This window comes from Mus musculus, chromosome 13 (genome assembly GCF_000001635.26).
Source record: "Mus musculus strain C57BL/6J chromosome 13, GRCm38.p6 C57BL/6J".
In the NCBI taxonomy this organism is placed as follows: Eukaryota; Metazoa; Chordata; class Mammalia; order Rodentia; family Muridae; genus Mus; species Mus musculus.
Window position 1 is genome coordinate 104,388,726 of NC_000079.6, and position 22,542 is coordinate 104,411,267.

A 22,542-nucleotide genomic window follows, 5' to 3' on the forward strand; every position below is an offset into this window, starting at 1 on the left:
TACTGGTTAGTTCATATTGTTGTTCCACCTATACGGTTGCAGACCCCTTCAGCTCCTTGGGTACTTTCTCTAGCTCCTCCATTGGGGGCCCTGTGTTCCATCCAATAGCTGACTGTGAGCATCCAGTTCTGTGTCTGTCAGGCACTGGCACAGACTCACAAGAGACAGCTATATCAGGGTTCTTTCAGCAATAGTGCAGCGTTTGGAGGCTGATTATGGGATGGACCCCTGGGTGAGGCAGTCTCTGGATGGTCCATCCTTTCTTCTCAGCTCCAAACTTTGTCTCTGTAACTCCTTCCATGGGTGTTTTGTTCCCAATTCTAAGAAGGGGCAAAGTGTCCACACTTTGGTCTTCATTCTTCTTGAGTTTCATGTGTTTTGCAAATTGTTTCTTGGGTATTCTGTTTCTGGGCTAATATCCACTTATCAGTGAGTGCCTATCATGTGAGTTCTTTTGTGATTGGGTTACCTCACTCAGGATGATACCTTCCAGATCCATCCATTTGCCTAGGAATTTCATAAATTCATTGTTTTTAAAAGCTGAGTAGTACTCCATTGTGTAAATGTACCACATTTTCTGTATCCATTCCTCTGTTGAGGGACATCTGGGTTCTTTCAGCTTCTGGCTATTATAAATAAGCCTGCTATGAACACTGTGGAGCATGTGTTCTTATTACCAGTTGGAACATCTTCTGGATATATGCCCAGGAGAGGTATTGCTGGATCCTCTGGTAGTACTATGTCCAATTTTCTGAGGAACTGCCAGGCTGATTTCCAGAGTGGTTGGTTGTACGAGCTTGCAATCCCACCAGCAATGTTCCTCTTTCTCCACATCCTCACCAGCATCTGCTGTCACCTGAATTTTTGATCTTAGCCATTCTGACTGGAGTGAGGTTAAATCTCAGGGTTGTTTTGATTTGTATTTCCCTGATGATTAAGGATGTTGAGCATATAAAATAATTTTTATTTGAATGTTGTGTAAGGAATTATTTACCTGGTAATGCTTTGTTAGATTTTGTTAAATTGTTGTTTGTACTGTTACACATTTTTATCCATAAAAAATCTCTATATTCTTTTTTCTTATTCTCCCATATTAATGACGTATCTGTATACTTTCATGAAAAGATCTTCATTAGTATAAAATAATAAGATTTACTTTATCTACTAAATCAAGATTAGATTTAAGTTTAAGTGGTCCTGCTACATGAAAAACTGACCCTCTGAGAAAATATCTCCTTGCATCCTCTTTTCAACAGCAGCAACTGATGCTGAATAACTGTGTGTTCTGTGCAAGAAATACACATGAGTTTACCCTCTATCCCTGATCAACTTGCTTTTGCCTTCTTTCCTAGGAAGTGTGTAGAGAGCTCTGGTGCCTCAGCAAAAGCAACCGCTGTGTCACCAACAGTATTCCAGCTGCTGAGGGGACACTGTGTCAGACTGGGAATATTGAGAAAGGGGTAAGTACAATGATTTGTTAATTGTTTGGCACATAGATTAAACTGGTCAATATCCAGTGCTGATGTCTACACACTGGACATCTATATCATTTAAGATGTACTTTGAAATAATATATTTCTAATCAAGTGGTAGTTGTCCTATCTTTATATCTACAAATATGCCTTACTTATGAAATATAAGGAGTTAACTTTTTTGTGTCAGTTTCATAAAAAAGAATAATAATAAAATAAAACAAAGTACTTTATTAGACATGGAAATTATGGCTAGATAATATTATTTTATGTTCGTCTGACTTTTAAAAAATCTTCTCTAAGGATTGTTTATGCAGGGGTGGGGATATAACTGAAATGTTGAGCACTTTTCTAAAATGTATAAAGGTCTGGGCTCAATTTTCAGCGCCACAGAGAAAAAGACCTGTTCAAACAGAAAAAATAGTTATATTCTGCTACAAACATTCTCTGGAATTGTTATATACATAAATTCTAGAATTTATTCTATGGAGTGAATTTATAACTAATACTTGTCATCTCTTCTCTGTTCTGCTTTCTTCCATGTGAGCTTGGCTACTTTCAACAAAGATCACACTGAATTTCAGCTTGCAGTGGGATACTTAAATAAAAAGAATGAAAGTTTTTGGGCAGCTGTCACAGTTTATTAATTCTTGCTGACGGCTTCATTCAGGACCCATGACCTAGTGCCATGTTGATGGCTTTTCCATGCTGGGTTTGGAAATGTTGGTAAATTATGCTAAATATAAGAATTGGTAAGGCTGTTTTTAAAGGATTAGGGATTTTTTTTTCAAAATTTGTAAGTAGCCAATAAAAATACAGAGACCTTCATACACTACAAAAATTCTTTCTTTTGCTTTTTTCTTTCACTGAAGTAATAGAAAATATTAGGAACCACATTCTTGAAACAACAGTCTAGGTTTATTTTGGACTGCCGGTCCTTGTCAAGGACAAGTAGCAATTTACATCCATCTGCAAAGAAATGTACAAATGAAGGAGGAAGCTGCAGTGGGATCTGTTGCTTTGTTAGCCACTCACTGATTGACTGTTCTTTCACGGTCTGGCCGGAGTTAGTTTCTCTTCCCCTAGAATAGCACTATCAATAGACTTGGTGAGTTTTTCTTTTACTTCATTTTTTAAGCAGAAAAATATTTGTCTTTAAATATTCATGACCTAGAGATGTAATTCAGAGATAGAATACTTGCCTAGCATTCATAAGGACTTGGGTTTGACTCCTAGCACTATAGAAAGAGACAATGAGTAAACATCTCCTTCTGACGGACATTCTAAAAGTTATATTATCTTCAGATATTAGTAATTATACTATGAGTAGTGGCTATTTGAATATACATGGCTCAAGGTCACTAATAAGTTAAATGCATTTTAGTGTGTGTGTGTGTGCTGTACTTGATAGCAGGCCTTTAACTATCACATCATATAACTATATGCATATATGTGATGAAGACTGAATATCTCTTAGAAATTACAAATTTGGGGGATGCTCAGAAAACATTTACAAGGGCACAATACTGGATTTAAGTTATTTAAGTAAATAGAGTCAGGATTATTCTTAAACATGAATAATAATAAGCATAGATAAAACAATGTGAATAAAATAGGGCAAATATATATTTCCTTCTTAATGGCTTACATTGTGTTTTGTTTTTCAAGACACTGTTTCTCTGTGTAGCCTTGACTGTTTTGGAACTAGCTCTGTATACCAGGCTGACCTTGAATTCAAGAGATCTGCCTGCCTCTGCTTCCCAAGTGCTGGGATTAAAGGTGTGTGTCACCACCACTTGGCTAAGGCTTATATTCTTAATTTAGTAGACTTTCAGATCCCCCCCTTTTTTTTTCAAATGAAGCCTGCATAATTTTAATAAATGCATTTGAAATGAGGATGGTTCTGGTTTCATCAGCTCCATACTGGGCCTTAGTTTGTCTTCCTAGACCTTACTAGCTCCCAGACTAGACATACCTCCACAGAATAACCTGGACTCATGAGAAACTACTAAGAGCCTTACACGTACAGTAATGGTTGTGAATTAAGATGTCAATTTTATTCACAACACAATAGTGTACTATCGTAAGGTCAATATGGTGGATGGCATGCTCTAAAGCTAATATATAAAGCACATCTTAGTCATTTTCTCAGAAGCATGGATGATGGATAGTTTTAGGAATGGTACTAACAAACCTTAAAGTGAATGAACCTGAGGGTGGGAAAAACCCAATGCAGATTCCTACCTAGAGGAACAATATATAAAAAAATTAGTTCAAAGTCTCAACAAGAATGAATATATGAAGTGTGCTGAGGGCATGTGCCAGTAATTGCCATTATTTGTGAACTGTGGGTTCTAAGTTAGCCTGGGCAGTTTAGTGAGACTAGTCAATATAGACTTTAATGGTGAGTGATTGCTGAGGCTAGCTTAGAGAAATAATATTTTACTTGGCATGTATGAAGTCCTAGTACAATAGGACATCATGTGTGCATGTGCACACACATGCATACATACAAAATTTGATTTTTTTAAAAAAGACTTTAGAGAACTAAATTAACCTGCATTTTAAATAAAAAGGGGGGGGGGAAAGATGAGTAGGCTGAGTTCTTTTTTAACTCATTGACTATATTTATTACTTATTTCTATAAATTTTTGTTATTAACAGTGATATTTGTTTACTGTTACTAAACAAATTTTAGACTTAGAGCTTTTATTTGAAATTCAAATGTTTATTTGGAAATGAAATGAGAACTCAGGACTCAGAATTTTGAATGAAAAAATGAAAAACCATTCTTAGTCCTGGTGACAAAATTAAAGTGGAAATTTCAATTGATCTGATCAACCTTGTGGTTAGTTTAATCTAGCCATGTAAATATAGGTGACATTGCCAATAATGCCGATGGCAATGATACTATGTTAAACGGACTTTTACTATGTCAGGTACATCTCTCCATTTCTCTATTGACAAAGCTCAATGAAGCAGATACTGTTTTTACATGAAGAACCCAACAATACACAACAATTTATACTATACTGCTCCAGTACTGGCCTTTCTAATTCATAGCTGAAATACTTCCATTTTAATTTATCTTCTGATAATGATTTGTGTGTATTGGAAAAGGGCAGTATTTCATTGCTATAGAAATTAAGTAGAATTAAGTATTACATGAGGTAGGCAATAGCAATATAATTTTCTCCAGTAAATGAATTCCTTGTTTATCAACATGTTGCAGTTAATTGGTAAGAAATCACAGCAAGAAGTCAATGTAGGCATAATACTGAGCTAATATGTGCTAACATGAAAATTGATAAAAGAATGGGAACCTTAATAGGATAGCAAACCAACTGTTACGTACCTGATGTGATAATGGAATGAGAGAATTACATGGGAGTGAGCTTCTTAAACAGACTTTCTCAATATCATTGCTTGGCATCATTTTGTGCCAGGCTCAAACCTCATAAACCAGCAGCAGGAGATGCCACACGGCATACAAATGGCTCTAGAGATGGAAATAGAGTATCCACAAATTATGATCTTAACCTTGATTTTCAAAATTACTCTCATCAAAAAGAATAAGAAGTAACCTATACCCAATCTAGCCATCCAAGCCAGTAGATATAACCAAAGCTGTTGATAGTTGTCTGAATAAATTTTTTTAAAGGGAGGAGTTAGAAATCTCACTTGAGTGATAGCATAGACATAGCCAGGGGATTGGATCCATGATGATCTCGTCAAACTCTGGCTGCAAAAGTTGTGGGATGCTTGCCCGGAGGCACGGTTCCACAAATGTTCCACAACTGTTCCATGCACATTTAGCAGATGGAATAAGAAATATGGCCAAAAAATTAAAAACTGATCTTTGCGTGAGTCCTGGGGGGTCTGACATTGCTATTACAGTCATTGGATGTTTGCCTGAATAAGCCATTCACAAACTGAATAAGAACCATATGGTCTGAATGGATGTGCTCAGGGACAGTAGCATTAAAAGGAGGAAATTTGATGAGCCCAGACGGTGTGCTGGTACTGCGTGTCCATGGGTCAGTCTCCTACAAATCAATCTATATCACTTTCAGCCAAAGAACTTGACTTGGATATAGCATTAACCATAGCCCCTTGGGTAGGAATTAGGGATACTGTATTTGATGAAATAGTAAATAAGGATTTAGATTGTACGAAATTCAGTAGTAGTGTTGGCATTGTTACTGAACAGGATATTAAGGATAATCAAAACCCAATCCTTATAATCCCTGTTCATAACCACAAAGAAAGTTTCAAATATTTGTTTTATTGCCAGAAGATTCATTTAATGATTCTATAAGATTCAATTAAGATATAGGCCAGCATTTGGGTTTACATATAAGTGACATTGATCCCTAATTTCTTTGCATGGAAGCATAGGGCTGGATTAGGAAGAGATTATTGCATGCCTTTAAAGCACTGGATATATAGCAGTGCATTTGTAACCTTATTCTTAATTCACCTAAGGTAGAATAGATTATGTTTTTACTGGGCACCAAATAAACCCACGGTGTGAGGACAAAATGGTTCTTACAAATGCCCCAGAAAAAGGGGGAGTGGGTGGGTAGGGGATTGGGGGGGTGGGTATGGGGGACCTTTGGGATAGCATTGAAAATGTAAATGAGGAAAATACCTAATTAAAAAAAACAACAAATGCCCCAGAAGTGTGAAGAGTGTGGATGACAAGTTCTGATTGGGAATTTGGACTGAAATGTAGCCTAAACCGCCACACAACTGCTCATTGGGAACACTGGACTTTGAGTAGTGCTGTGCTCCAGCCCTCTGCTCTTCTGATCTGAAACTGCTCTGGATTAAATCACCAATATCAGTTCTTTTAAAAAAGATTTCTTTAGAGTTATTACATATGCTAATTTGATCTAGTTCTGTTTATAGCAAGATAGTAAATAATTAAAAATTAGTTCCAGGCAAAAAGAAAACCATTCCCAAGCATTGTGGTTCATATCTATAATAGATATATCTTAGGATATATATATATATAGCTATATCTTAAGATATCTTATATATATCTATATCTTAGGAGATAGAGGCAGGAAGATTATCATGAATTTCAGACCAGGCTGAGCTTCAAAGTTAATTCTTCTAGTCCTGCCTGGCTACAGAGTATATTGTCTCAATAAGCCCCAAAATACAAAAACTCATTAGCAAATGAGAATTATACAGTTAAACAATGTAGTAATTCAATAAGTGATTTTGTTTATTAATTAGGACTGGTTTTAAAGAAAATGTTTAAAAGAATCACTGCTTTCTGGATAATGCTTTAAGAATATTCATTTAATTTAAAAGAAATGTGAAAATTAAGAAAAAAACATGAAGTTTCATTTATCTCAGCTTTAGAATTTTGTTAACTACACTTAAATTAGCACAAGGAAGAAGAAATATATAACTTACCTAGATAATTGGGTCTGTAGTAACAAGAGTATTAGTTAGAGCCATCCAAGATTACAAGTTTGGATATAACCATTGAGAGTCAAGGTGAGAAGCTGGATTATATCTATATAGCTAGCTTCATACTTTAAAATGAAATTAATTCACCCTTGTGAAAATAGAGCTTTTGTTTGACAATTTTGCAATAAAGAATAGAAACACAATAGAACACTCAAAATCTTCATTTTTATATGCTTATCGGGTCAAATAAGAACAGAATATAATTATATGTGTGTGTGTGTGTACTATATATATGCAGAGTTCCTTGCATGTATGAAAACATTAAAATGAAAAATCAATTTTTGTGAGCTAATTAAAAATTATGTATATGTTGGGGATTGAATGCTTAGATCTTTGGATGCCAAGGATCTGATCGACCACTGAGTTCCACTCTAGCCCAAAATAAAGTTCAAAAGGAAAGCAAGACTATTTGTGTGACTCTTTCACTGCCCTATATTTTGTGAATATAAACAGCAATAATTGTTAAATACTCATTATGTCTTTTAGTATTTCTATGGCCCTCAGTATTCTTTTATCCCAACAAAGCTATAAACAGTAAAATATTTCTCTACAGATCATAGGTATTCTCAAGGAAGTCTGAAATGACAAGGAAACAAATATTAGTTTGTCTTCCTTAATCTTTTCTAGATCTTTTCTGGTATATAGTGACTAAAATGTAACACAGAATCCAACAATTTAACTATAATAATTCATGTAATGATTTCTGCATGTATACTAGATACCAAATAGTACTGGAGGAAATCTTCATTTTACAGGGTGCCTGTGACCTTGGAAAGGTTCTTCACCTCTTCTAATATGTTACTACATGTTTCTGTGACATCCTTAAAATATGGCTAGTCTGAGGAACAGAATTTTACAAATTAACAAAATCCATGTGATATTCTCAAGGATAAGTGTATTCTAAGTAGGGGAGTGAACAAAGAAGACATTAATAAGATAATTAAATTGTTTTAAATGGGAAGAGAATTGAAATGGAGGACATAAGCTATGTTTAATAAAATATGGGACACTTAGAAGTTAATCATATCATCATCCTAATTCTTTTTTTTCACATGTACATCTTTATTTTTTTAAAAGCAAATTTTTATTAGATATTTTCTTCATTTATATTTCAAATGCTATCCCAAAAGTCCCCTATACCCTCCTCCGCCCTGCTCCCAAACACACTCACTCCCACTACCTGGCCCTGGCGTTCCCCTGTACTGGGGCATATGATATTCGCAAGAATTAGGATGATGATATGATTACCTTCTAAGTGTCCCATATTTTATTTAACATTCAACTTCTTAATTGTGTGATTCTGCTGACAGTATTTAACTATATAACTGTTCCCTATTGTTATCCATATAAACATATCACTTTTATAGCACATTTAATTTGTTAATGTTTAATAATTTATAAACTATACCAACAAAAACCTATAAATGCTTGAATTAAAAGAAAACTTTTTTTTTTTGCCATACACTGCAAATAAGATTTACCATGCTAGACATATGAGCTAATTATGTGATGTCTGCTTTCTGATAAATTATTTTAGGCTCTCTCCTTAGATGCAGTTTGTGTGGTTTATTGCACAGAGGAAAGCTGAGCAGAATTCCAGCATGCATGTTCATACAGGGGCCTTACATATGGCTAGTTAATATATATAAGGTGTTTGTGCCCAGTCCCTAGTGTCTTGGCATTACTTTTATTATGCCTGTCCTGCTCCTGGATGAAATGCCACAATGCATTCTTTCACTATTATAACCTCAACCAGTTTCTTTCTTTTTTTTAAAGAATGAACAATTACTATCATAAAATCTCCTTAGTGGGAAGCTTTCCTTAATGTGTTATCATTTTAATATAAAGATTTTTCAAAGAATTACTATAATATCTAAAAATGAGTTTTGAGGCCTATAGCTAACTCTATAATAAGAAACACTAAAAGTATGGAAGAGAAATAAAGAAAAACCACCAAAGTCAGGGCTTCTAAACTGGTACATGTTGGAGACTATAAATCTGCCCAGCAAATCATATTCACCTTTACCATTGTCTAAACACAGTTAAAAGCCTGTTCTGTACTTTCAAGAATGCTAACGCTTAAAATTGGTCATTATGTAACTTTTATAATGTATACGGACATCTCTTCATAACTCTATGTGCCTCAAAACTAATTCTGTGTTTTCTGTGTAATTTTACAGTGGTGTTATCAGGGAGATTGTGTTCCTTTTGGCACATGGCCCCAGAGTATTGATGGGGGCTGGGGTTCCTGGTCACTGTGGGGCGAGTGCAGTAGGACCTGCGGAGGAGGTGTCTCCTCGTCTCTAAGACACTGTGACAGTCCAGCGTAAGTAGCTAAAGTAAGCCGGAGCCAACAAAAAGACACAGTTGGAAAGGATTCAAAGCTGTGGTTTCACGTGTTATCTGTAAAAACATTTCCCTAGCAAGCCAAATGCTTGTCTTCGGAATAAGCCGTGGGTCCAGGAAAGTGGAGGATCTTTGTTACACAGACTTCTTTTTCTTCCTTTCCCCTTATTGTATAAATAAAAATTAGGAGAAAAAAATTTAAAAAGAAAGAAAAGAAAAACAAAAACAAAAATAACCCAAACCTTAAAATAGAAACGCATTGTCTGTCTAGGTAAGCTAGAAATAATCAGATCTCCTTCTCTGAAAACTACTGAATTATGGATGAATCTAGGCCTTTTTTTTTTTTTTTTTTTTTTTTTGCTACATTACCATTATTCCCAGGAAAAAGAAGGGTTTTCACATGTCACATAAAATTATTACTGCCACATTACTAATAAAAGTACCAATGAGAGGGCTTCAGGGGTTGAAATGCATTGATTTCCATCACAAATCACAGTGAAGACAATCCTGCCCATGTGTTAAAGTGGTTTCCATTCACATGCTCCTCCTGATCCTCTCCCAGAGCTACTTCGTCCAGGACTGTTCCATCAGGTCAGCCTGCTTCTTTCCCACTACTCTCTTCTCCAGCCAGCGTTCCTGCGGGGCAAGGCCAGCCCATAAGTGTTCTTTGGTAGCTCTATTTCTTCTCCATCTTACCAATGGACAGACGGACATTTTCTTTAGTCTGCTTTTTTATATTCTGCCTCCCTACCCATAATGCCTAGAACTGAGGCTGAGGACCATTTTGCTGACTAGTCTTTACTCAAGAATGAAGTTATAACATCTCTACCCACCCCTATCTGAATAAAGAATGGTCTTGTTTCATTTTTCTATTTGTTCTCATTTTAACATAGGACTTTTGGCTTTCTTCAAATGCCTTGTTTCTATTTTTTTAAACCTAGAAATAGTTTTATTTATAATAGCTCTGAATTCCATCTTCCCACTTTCAAGCAGTTATTGCCCTCCTACTAGACAGAGATTCCTCTTATAATTCATAAACCAACCATGACTGCCACCATAACCACAGTCTTGTGTTGACCTCATAGTCCATTTCTCCCAAGTTGGTTCAAATTGATCAATTCATTGGACTTCAAAATATACTTTAAATCTACTGATACTTGATCCCTTCTTAAACAAGTCCAAGTCTAAATTCAGCATATACTGCTATAAGCCAGTATCTGAAAATGTGAATCCTTATGATAAATTAAGACTCAGGTACATAAGAGAATGATCTAGACCTCTTTCAAAAAGGAAGATGGTTTCTACTCAGTAATAGCACACTCAAATGATGGCATATATTTTTCCTTACTTCTAAATACTTTAAAAGTTTATTTATGAAAGCAAATATTTGGTATTGTAAATTTCATGATATTGGAAGTAATATAATACTATATAATGCAAAGCCATCTTATTTTTAATTTGATGTTTTAAACGTTATGTTGAGGTTAAATGAAAATACACTTTTGTATTATTTAGTGTGAACTGGATCTATCCCCAGGAAGTCATTAAGAAAGGACTATAGTTTTTATTGAATACAATTTAAATGGCTTTTCATTTTAAATATGTTTTTTAAACGTCATTGAACTGAGTACTACTGTACTATGATAATTAAATATACTAATTTAATTATATTTTTATAAGAATACAAATCATAACTCTTAAGTTGTATGAATTATTTATATGTACTGCCTTAATTTCATGTCAAATAACCATACTCATTGTTAACAATTATCATCATGATTATTTTAATAATTAATAAAATGCTACATTTTGTATCTTCTTAAAGTAAACTTTGATATTTTTATCAAGCAATGTATGTATCCTTTGTATGGATATATGTATTATAATCACATATTTAAAAAATGTTCTTTTTCAGACCTTCAGGAGGTGGGAAATATTGCCTTGGTGAAAGGAAACGCTACCGCTCTTGCAACACAGATGTAAGTAAACCAAAAATTTGTCATGAATAATTAGCTTACTCTTCTTCCAGGCAGCGAAAGCTTTTAACTTTAGGTTATTTAATCAGAAATGCATGTGTGTAAGGGTCACATGGGTTTCCTGAAAAGCTAGCCCGAGGACTGTCAATTCCATCTCTAAGGCCATGAGGAAGGTCCAGATGGAAGCTCACCAGTAGGGAAATCCACACATGCCCTCAACATCCCAGCCTCAACTCATGGCCTCAACACTCTGTTTCTTGGGTCTATAAAGATCTTCTCTTCCTCACAGTGAGAAGCCTCAGACTTCGACATCATCCCTCATCTCTTGGCATTCAGTCCCTTTCCAACATTATAGTGTTTAGTATCTTCTGTCCTGAAGGGCAACCATGAAAATCTTTCTGTGCCTTTGACGTTTCATGATTCATTATCAGCAAAGTCTTTTATTGTCTGGCTTTTCTGAATTTTTGTTATCTTTACTGTGTTAATATCATCTCTGTTGCTGTGATAACATACTCAGACTACGAAACTTAGGGGAGAAAGGGATTATCTTAGTTTACAAATCCAGAAGGGATACAGCCCATCTTGGTAAAGAAAGCATGACAGCAAAGCATGAGTCCTGTTCATCAGAAAGAATTGGAAGTAAGGCTACATTACAAAACATCAAAGCTGGCCCTGATTGGCATACTTCCTCTAGACAACACCCTACCTCTTAAATTAGCACCATCAGTTGGAGATGAAGTATTCAAACACAAGTCTATGGGAGATATTTCATATTAAAAACAGCATTTACCTTTTGGTGTAATGGAAACCATCTCTCCTTCAGATCTACTGCTTCCTCTGTAGTTTGCAATGGGAGCTTCTTATTTTTCTCCTTGCTCACTGTGGACTGGTTGTTCCTTTGAGATCATTCTTTCTCCTCTATCCTGTGTAAAAAATGCAGTGTTTTATTTTATAATATCAGACTCCTACCATCCTAAACTTCATTCACATTTTCCATTCTATTCCTGCCTTAACTCCTTAGGAATTCATATATGTGTAGATAATTGTTCCTACATGTTCTTTTCTGCATTTTCCAAAGCAAATAAAACAAAGAAAGATCCCCTTGCCAGTTATTTCAACCACATTGCTCTAAAGATTTAGCCATATAAACTGAGTTGAATTCACATTGTGTAATATTTCCTAAAGTTGTTCTTGTATTTTTTTACCTCCATTATACTGTGGCATGCTTGTTATCAAGTCATAGATGCCTTCAGGACTTGCTAAACTCAATGGTTGGTTGTGGTTTCCATATTCCTTCTCATTCTAACTTTTTCCTTATTCTGTTATAATATTGGTTGTCCTCATTCTCCTTTGCTGGTTCTGGTTCTTTTCTATGAGTTCCTTGTGTTAGACTACCAAGGGCTTGGTCCTTTACTTTCTTTCTTCTACTAACACCCAGTTTATTGCTGATCTCATCTGGCTTCGTTGATTTTGACAATGTTATCATTCAATTCCCAAAGTTGTATCTTTTGGTCCAGTTGTCATCTCTGGACATCAGGCCCATACCTTACTACTTGACTAGACCTCTAATAAACATGTAGTATTTACTGCATAGTAATGCTATCTACAAAACTATTCCACAATGTTCTCTGTTAACCTTAGATGTCAGTTCTATCAGTGTGCACCAAAATTCTAGAGGTTTTACACCCAGTCTTTTCTGTCTCACCGTCTGTAGCCATGCAATCCCTTGGGAAATTCTGTTGGCTTTTGTCTTAAAAAGACATGTCAGATTTGATAACTTTTCACTACTTATGCCACTTCTACTCTGGTCCAAGTTACCGCAATTTCTAGTTATCAATTTAATAGACTTTTACTTTTTGAAGTGCTTGTTATCAAGCCCAGGATTTACAAATGCTTAGGCAACTGCCTTGCTACTAAATTTCATCATCAACTCCTTTAGTAATCTCATTTGCCAGTTTGCTACTACTAATATTGTACCCTCCAGTCCTCAATATAGGAGACAGACTAAGTCAGGTTATCCTCACTCTTTAGTCCCCTCCACACCATTTATTTAAATCTGAAATTATTACAAAAGCTACGATTTATACAATCTGACACTCATTGTTTCTTTGAACTAATCTGTTAGCAGATTCCTCGTCATTTACTCTGCTCCAACTAACTACCTGGATGTCCTTCCTTAAACATACCAGTCATGCTCTCTCTAGGGCTTTGTTTTGACCACTCCCTTTGCCTGTATCCTTGTATCTGTCTATCCTTTCTTTACTCAATGTGTTCCTTGTCAATTAGGCCTCTCCTGAATACTGTACTTAAACTGTAAACTTCTGCACTCCTTTCTTTTTTGTCTCTTTTTACTACACCCATTTGTCAAATTTAAATCTGCTAACTTAGATCCTAGAGTAATTACATGTATCTTTAATCATAAGACTTTTCAAGTTACTAGCACTATTCATGCACTTAAGTTGAATGCCAACTCTGTATTTCCAAGAAATCACTTAAATGCAGGATTCACTACAGAATAATAAGTCTGTTGATGCAAGTCATATGTTATAAACATATGTAAAATTGGCACATGGCTGATTAGGAATTTAAGGATTCATTTCTATAGAAATAAATTTTATTAAAGAAGAATGAAGTGAAAACCAGTTTGCTAATAGCCTGGTATCTGTTTGAAGGCATTTAGAAGCCCCTGAAAGAGCTATGTATGATATGAACCAGTTGGAAAAAGACAAGAGTATAGCATACCAGAGAGTGCCTCAATGGGAATTTAATGACTAAAGTGTTGAGACAGAGACTATAAAAGGAATGAAAGTAGAGTCTAAGGAGGGCTATGTGGGAGAAAATTAGAAACTGACTTAAAAAGACATAAAAGTAAAACCATAACCCAAATCAAATCAAAACAATATAAGACTAGTATAATATAAAAATAGAGTGAGTTGGGTAAGAGTTGAGATCAGAAAGAAATATATTTGAATTTATGGTATAACAAATGAGCAGACTCCAGAAGGTGGGGATGGGATGTATATCCAAAGTTGAGTGGAGATGAAGCAACTGAAAGAACTTCCCAGCTAGTAAGACTGATGGCTCTTTCCTGTGAATGTTGAAGACACTCAGGAGGGAAAATTACCCTTATTCACTAAGTCCCAAACTGATTTAGATTAATAGCATTCACCAATGCCAGCAGATCAAAGATTTTATATAGGATAAAAGGGATCATACTATCAAGTATCATAATATTCAGGAGGAGTAAAAAACGCAAACCCATTTCCCACTTCACATCACCTTTTACTATTATATAATTGAAGACATTAACATACAATAATATAGGCATTATTCAATGTAAGTAATACAATTAGGCAACTGAATATGAGAAAAATGACAAACCCATTCCTATTCCCCTTGCCTATACTCAGGGCTGTATTAGAAGCTCAAACTGTAGAATATAGTATTGGTATGCTAGAATTTCTGTTACTATTTTTTGCCTTTTATTTCAACATTTAGTGAACTATAAGGAGATAACTGAATCATGATGCATATATAATTAATTGTTTCTTCATTACTATTGACCTTATTGATTCAGAACTTGAAGTAACTCAGTTACCATATTAAAATTTATTTTTCATGTGTTAAAATTAATACATTGTATGAATATAACTTGGCTCAAGAACAAGCCTTAATTTATCTAATAATATATATTAAAGTTTTATAGAATATAGTCTATTGACCTGAAATATCTAAAAGAACTTGATTCAAGTTATGGAAATAATCTCTATATCTACTGTTGAGCCTGGTAGCTGCTAACACTAGCCCTGTTAACTAATGAGCATTTGATATGTGATGTGGCTGAATAACTGAAGAACAGTTTTTAATTTAAATTTGAACAGTCATATGTGTCTAGTTGTGATCAGTTTGTCAATACACAACTAGAATTTACCTATACAATAGAAAAATCATGAAAAACTGTGTTATACATAAGGCTTTCAAAGCAAATATATCTTGATTCATTTTAAAAATATAAATTATTTTCTGTATCTGTGAGCCTCATGCAGGCTTCCTTAGGCATTATAAGTAATCTAGAAATGTTTGAAACTCTATGAGAGGATATGTGCAATATGTTACATCTAAATATTATACCATATTGTATAACACTACAGAATTCATGGCTCTTGATTTTTATATTGAGAGTAACATAAAAGAAGTAGACTTTCACCCTGATAATATTTACAGAAGAAAGGAGATCAAACTGTCGTAGTGATTCTTTCTAAAGAAGAAGACAGGGCAGAAGTTATTGCAGTGGACTTTGTTCCCTCAATCGACTTTATTGTATTTATTATTTTCATTCATTCCTTTGCCAGGAAGCTGGTTACTTATCCTTAAACCAGTCGCTTGCAAACATAATAGACATAATTCGCTTACATTACCTCTAGATTCTTAAGGAAACTGTCAGAATGCTGTTAAGAAGATTCAGGAAACAACAGACGTAGGCTAAAGCACAAATGTTCATCTCTGAACTTATTACTTTCCATTGTTAGCAATTGAAGTAGCAATTATACAAGTAGTAGTCGAATGGGCTGGTGCTATATTTTATTGAGTGTTTGAATGTGTATTTGACCTATTACTGCAATCATCTCCTCCTTCTGGACCAAAAGGAATTCTCCCCCTTCTCCCCAGTAGTGAATTGGCTTGGAATATTTAAATTTTTGGTTTTTTAGTATAAATTTAGAAGAGTTGAGATGACGATAAACTACTGGTGTAATCTGTTCTCTTGTAGCCTTGTTTTTATAGAACAAAATAGGTTATAACTGCATTAATTTGGGCCACTAACTAGGACAACAGGTGAACCTACACAGAAATGTGTACTACACTGTGCTCCCCTTTTCCTTTCACATGAGCTCGCTATCACAGGAGTCGCTGGACATTTCTACCTGCTTGTTTATGTTACCTCCTGACCTATAGCTCAATAGCCTTGACTCTTCCATATTAACTTGTTTCAACTTTTTTAGCATTTCTTCACTTAGAATTGTTTATGTTTTTTTAATGAACTGTTTGAATTATATGTCTCCAACTCAGTTTCTTTTTAAAATTATTTTTATTACTTTTATTTTTTACAGTCCAGTTGTAACCCCTCTCTTGGTCTGCCCTCCCAAAGTTCCTCATCCCATTCCTCCTCCCCTCTCTCTCCAAGAGGTTTGCCCAACATAATTGTATGCATAAACTAAGGGCTCGTTAACTCAGGTAACAATTCTATAAGTGGCTGATCTCTGACAATTTTTATTAATATTTAAAGGTAAGCAATGATGTGACTATCCATCAGGCCATTGTCAGAAGTAAAGATATTTGTTCTGTGTTTAATCCTCTAACAAAAACTTTGCTCAAAAGTTGCTCAAAAAAAAAATGGCTGTGGTTGTTAGAATGTCCTACGTACAGGCATCTAAAGCTATTGACTACGGAACAGGTAGATTTGTTTTCTTCAGCAGTTTCTTATTCCTCTTTCTTAAAACTATGTATAGAATGTGAAACTCCTTATATACATTATACTATTTAACCAGCATGATTTAAGTTAATGATGTGAATACCTTACTGGAAAATGTAATATATAGAAAGAGTAAAATTTGATTGTACTATATATATTAAGGCATTGAACCAATTTTTGAAATTATTTCTTTCATTTTTGACATTATAATATTATATAATTTCCTATTTGCTCTAAACCCTCCCATATATCCTTTCTTGCTCTTACTCAAATGTATGGTTTTTTAAAAATTTGTTGTTCTTGATATATATATGACTACATCTCCCTAAATGTAACCTGTTCAGTCCATATAATGTTATTCATACATACACAAATATGTGTGTTTGTGTGTGTGTGTGTGTGTGTGTGTATGTTTTAGGCATGACCATTTGGTGTTAGTAACCAGTTGGTATGATGTTTCCTGGATAACAGTATTCACTATTAGGCTGGGAAGATGGCTCAGTGGTTAAGAGCAATGACTGATCTTTCAGAGTTCCTGAGTTCAAGTCACAGCAACCACATGTTGGCTCACAATCATCTGTAATGAGATCCAATGAGATCCAATGCTCTCTTCTGGTATGTCTGAAGACAGCTACCATGTACTCAGATACATAATAGAAATAAATCTTTTTTCAAAAAACAAAACAAAACAATATTCAGTATTTCTTCTACTCTCAGCATTACCTAGTTGCCTATGGTTTTTTCATAGGGCTGATGCTTTGTGGACTTTCCCTCATCTGTTTTGACATGTCTGTTGTTGTCCTTGTTTAACTCATGGCGAGGCAGTCATATTAATGATACTTTATGGGTGTAGCTTCTAACATGTAATATGAGGAACTGTCACACAGGAGACTCCCTGATCTTCTGGCTCTTCTTTCAACAATGTTCTCTGCAGCTTAGGTATGGGAATTATTTTATAGATGTGTTCATTGAAACTAGATTTCAAAGCTATGCATTTTGATTGGTTTTGTTTTCTGTAATGGTCTTCAGTAGTGGCACCCATATTTTGTTGATAACCAACAGCTCCCTCAATGGACTTAAGACTCAACAAGAAGAAAGCCATGCCTAGTACTGGAATCTAGCCAGTTACTCAGGGCCAGTGAAGTCTGGATCTTGGAGGAGAACTTACAACCTCCACTTTATTTACCCAGTATGATAGCTAATTGCACTCTCCATATGTACCACAGAGAAGGTATTCTTCCTTATCAAGGAAATTTCTCTTTGCAACAGATGAACCAAATTTCATATAAAGTCTAAATAAAAGATATTAGGGACCATGAAAAAAGATTTGCTTACATATCTAGAAAGAATTTCCTTTGATTTCTTAGTCTTTGTTATTTGTGACTTGTTGTTATAGAAGACTAGACTATAACTACTGGAGATATGCCTAAGCTCCTGGAGTGGAAAGTTACATTTTTCTAGCTTCTTAACTATCTTCTTGCTTCTTTGTCGACTCAATGTTCAATAATGGTCTGTTGTAAAAGGCTTTTTAGGTCTTCTGAAATCTGTCTTAATTGTATAAATTGTGTAATGAAATTAGGTGTGGCCTCAGTCAGTTTTATATGTTTGTATTCAGTTTTCTTTTCTCAGTTCTTTGCCAAATCTTAAATAGTATTGTTGTCTTGGTTGTGTAGACAGGAAAATTATAGCATATATTTGGAGCTAGGATTGTGGTTTGTTTTTTTTTTTTTTAAGTGTTCACTTGGGAATAAAATTGACTTGAGTCTAAATCCTGACTCTAACTCTACTTCTGTATGACATTGGCAAGCTACCTAACCTCACTAAAGTATTGTCAGCTTCTAAATAATAAGATGTAACTATATCAAACTTCTGAGGGGTTTTTGTTTGTTTGTTTTGAGAATGAAAAGTTTTAACATAAACAAAGTATCCTAGAGCTATTTCTAGTTCCTAATATACAAATATAGCTATTATTACACCTTTACCTGTAGGTTTTAATGTAGTTTCATATATAAATGAAATATCAGGAGCAGACTAGCACTATGGAAGTGATCTAATAAAGTGAATAACTGCTTATTGGTAATCTGGTGCTATTACAACAAATGGAGACTTAGGAGTGAGTGTAGCAGAGCAGGCTTCTCTGAAAGCCTTTGGTCACTTTTGTCATTGTCTTACTTCCAGTCTAACCTTATTCTGCATCAGAAACAGGTAGCTGAGAATATTCTGAAACTACAGAAATTGTCCCTAGGTAGAGAGATGCAGGATTAAGTGATAAGAAGGTAAAGTTGATCCATTGGTTATTAGTACTACACTGTGTCTCAGATTATAATTAGGAAACAGTCATGTACCAACTTTTTTTTTTTTAGAAATATATCCGGGATACATGTGTGCACAAATGTTTGAATGAGCAAGATCTGTATGTCTCCTAGGTTAATCTTAATTTCAGGTGTTTTCAGAAGTAGGGATTAACTTTTAAAGTACAGAATAGAACTTGATGTATTTTGTCCTTACTAGAAGCTTAAGCATCACAAAGCATAATAAACATTTTATTATGTTTAGGGAATTTTTCTGCTATAAATAGATATTTGAAATTCAGGGTGTATAGTGTAGAAATAAATTTAATTTGAAAAGCTTGCATATAAGGATGTGGTATCAAACTCCCCAGTACTCACAGGACAGAAAGAGCAGACTCCCGCAAATTGTCCTCTACCCTCCACTTGTGAGACACACAAAGACAGAGAGGGGGAGGGGGAGGGAGAGGGAGAGGGAATTTAAAAACTAAAATGAGAATTAAGTTAGACCAAATGCCTTACTTTCTAATTGCTGTGACAAAACACTATGACCAAAGCAACTTATAAAATAAAATGTTTAATTTGGAGCTCAGAGGTGCAGAGGATTAGAGTTCATGAACATCATGGTAAGGAACATGCTAGAAGGCAGGCAGAGATGGTGTTGGAGCAGTAGCCAAGAGCTTACATCCTTATCTGCAAAAGGAGAGACAGAGAGAGACAGGCACACATACACACACACACACACACACACACACACACACACACAGAGAGAGAGAGAGAGATAGAGAGAGAGAGAGAGAGAGAGAGAGAGAGAAATACCTTCTTCAACAAAGGCCACGACTCCTAATCTTCTCCAACTCAGTTTCACCACCTGAGAAACAAGCATTCCAATATATAAGCCTACAGTGGCCATTCTCATTCAAATACCCACATTCACTGAATGTGTTGACCACTACATTTAATTTTGGGAATGTGTAGGGGTAGCTCACTTTAATTCAACTGGTAGATACAATGTGATACCTGGGGAGTCAGGGATCTATTCTGGATTTGTAATGAGAAGTCCAGCATTGAGACCTCTATTAGCCTGTATTGTATCTTTATGTAATATAGACAACCTGTCAGGTTAGACAACCAAATACATCCATGTTTTACATTAATTTGCCAAATGCATGACTGCTAAGTAGAATAGCATTTCGGCTTCAAGTACTGTCAGCTAAAACAGGATACAACCTGCTAAGATTATGTTGCTTTCCTGAAGAAGGAAGTCTATGAAAGTGTTGAAAGCCAGTCAAGTGTGTAAGAGTGAAGCATGTGTGCATTTGGCATACACATAGAAAGGAAGAAAATGCAAAATGTGGGAAAGAAGTAGCCCAGGAAAATGGAATAGCTTTCCTGCCACTGTCTGGTGATGGGGAAGTCTATGCCATCCAGTCTGCCAGTTTCCTTCATGGTCTGAAGAGGAAAGAAAGGGTTTCATTTGCAGCCCATTCCTCATTCAATGTCCAATAAGACATGTACTTGGGATGTGGTTTTCAAAATACAGGTGTATTTTATAAATGAAAGAAAGACGTAAAAAAAGATTTGTAATTTTCCAAGGTTTGCCAGCAGACATGACGCTTCTCTCCATAACAATTTTTCTTCCTCAGTGGATTAGCCTTCTTTCTAAAATGATCTACCAATAAATGTTATGTTTAAGCAGAATTAAATGCTTACCTATCTGAATAGTTGAAAGTACAATATGGTTTATAGAATGTGTTAATGTATACAGACCTGGGGAATGGTGACAAACATGGGTTTGTGGTTGTCTTGTGGTTTAATTTGAAAATACTTACAAACCCTGGAGACAGAGGCTTGTGGAATTGCTCTTGGGGTCATAGGGCCCTACTTGTTGGTTTTGGGAGAGCATATTTGATTACTTTGTTTTCTGTACTATATTGAGGACAGTGTTGGCATTGTCATCACTAAGTCACCTAAAAAACACACTACTTGTTAAACCCTATATTTTTCTTAATTAAGCAAAGATAGATTTTATTGTTTTTCAAAAACTACTTTCCTTTGATCACATTCCAAACAGCAATTCCTGCTTAGTGTATAGTTAATCATCACATATTCAGAGCATTCCCTGGTGAGAACACTGAAATCAGAACAGAGCTTGAACTCTAGGAACAAAGACATGCAAACCACTCCATCCAGATCCTCCTAACACCCTCCCTCTGGAGTCGTCTGTGACTCCATCAGCAATGTTTCTGCCTTGGAGCTTTATTCTTGCATTTCTCTGTTTCTTTTACTTCTTTTTCAGAGCTTCAAACAACTTACCTCCCACCTCACTACTCTGACCTTTGTCCTCTGCTTCATCTTTCTTCTCATACCAAACTAGGATATGTTTCACGAAAGTGGAGATTTGAGGTTTTATTCTTTTCCCTGTAATCCCAAAGCCTAGATTATATCTGACACATATTGAGCAACTCATAAATACTTGAGTGGATTTAATCTACTTCTCTGTGCCTTATTTTAAGGAGGCTACTGGATAACTAAGATGCCCATGGTATCTTTCTTCTAGGAAGGTTTGTTCAGTATAAACTCAGAAGAAAGAATAAAATCACTTGGTTGTAGAAAGGCAAGTTTTGACAGAAAATAAGGAAGTTGCTAACAATTGTAGCACTCTGAAAAGTGTTTATTCATCTATAAATGTTTCTACAAATTTGGTGCCTACTTTGGGAAAAATTATATGTAAATTCAAAGCATAGTATTCAAACTGCATTATATAATTTCTCACACCAATTCTTGAAAGATGTGATTCTGTGTTGGCTCAAAAATTAATAATGAAGTTTGAATTTCCCCACCGAGAATGTCTGTCAGATTAATGCTCAAGACAGGGGTGCCAAGCTATGCCGCCTCGATCGAGTTTGACTCCCTCCCTCCCCACCCCTGGGAAATAGTTGTGTTGGAGCTCTGACATAACCATTTACTTACATGTTAAGCCTTATATTATTATTACATCATTTGGAATGAAACAGGAGGATGTTCGCATTTAGATGAAGGAGTTAGCTTTACACTTTGAAATTTATTTCATGAATCAACCTTTCTATACTCCCAGTTCATTTTATTAAAAAATACTATTAAGTGATTATGATTTCTTCATGAGAATACTATAAAAGAGTACTCAGTCATAGAGTACTTAGGACTAGTTAAATGACATTTTATAACTATGATTTAATTTTATTGTAGCTGACCTTAGGAAAGGTACTCAGAAGAAAGAAATAAGTCAGAAACTTCATGTAATGTCATCCAGGTGCTTCAGTAAATGGCAATATCCTCTATTGACTATTTGTTTTTCTTCTGTTGAAAAGGGTCCTTAGAAAATACTAGAAAGCAGCATTTCTAATTTTGCATTCAGTGAATGTTTTAATGTGTTATCTCAGAGCTTTGTCTGTGCTGATACTTGTATAAGAACTGTTGTTTCTCCCTGTCTTTCTGTATGGTTCCTTTCTTTGGTATAGGTTGGC

The 22,542-nt window shown here is 35.2% G+C and overlaps 1 protein-coding gene across 9 annotated transcripts in view; it reads left to right on the top strand.

The window, feature by feature from the left end:
* The window catches only part of Adamts6 (a disintegrin-like and metallopeptidase (reprolysin type) with thrombospondin type 1 motif, 6), a 210,178-nt gene that overhangs the window by 102,208 nt on the left and 85,428 nt on the right, over positions 1–22,542 (top strand). For 7 of the 9 annotated variants that reach the window (XR_003950407.1, NR_136938.1, XM_006517516.2 and 4 more), the window contains 3 exons: positions 1,353–1,460; positions 9,137–9,282; positions 11,218–11,281. Coding sequence is in view for 7 of the 9 variants with exons in the window: in XM_006517516.2 (XP_006517579.1) it covers positions 1,353–1,460; positions 9,137–9,282; positions 11,218–11,281 (318 nt within the window). In the remaining 2 variants the exon portion in view is untranslated. The remainder of the gene's footprint in view (positions 1–1,352; positions 1,461–9,136; positions 9,283–11,217; positions 11,282–22,542) is intronic. The other 2 variants (XM_030247122.1, XM_006517517.3) reach the window with 1 other exon arrangement.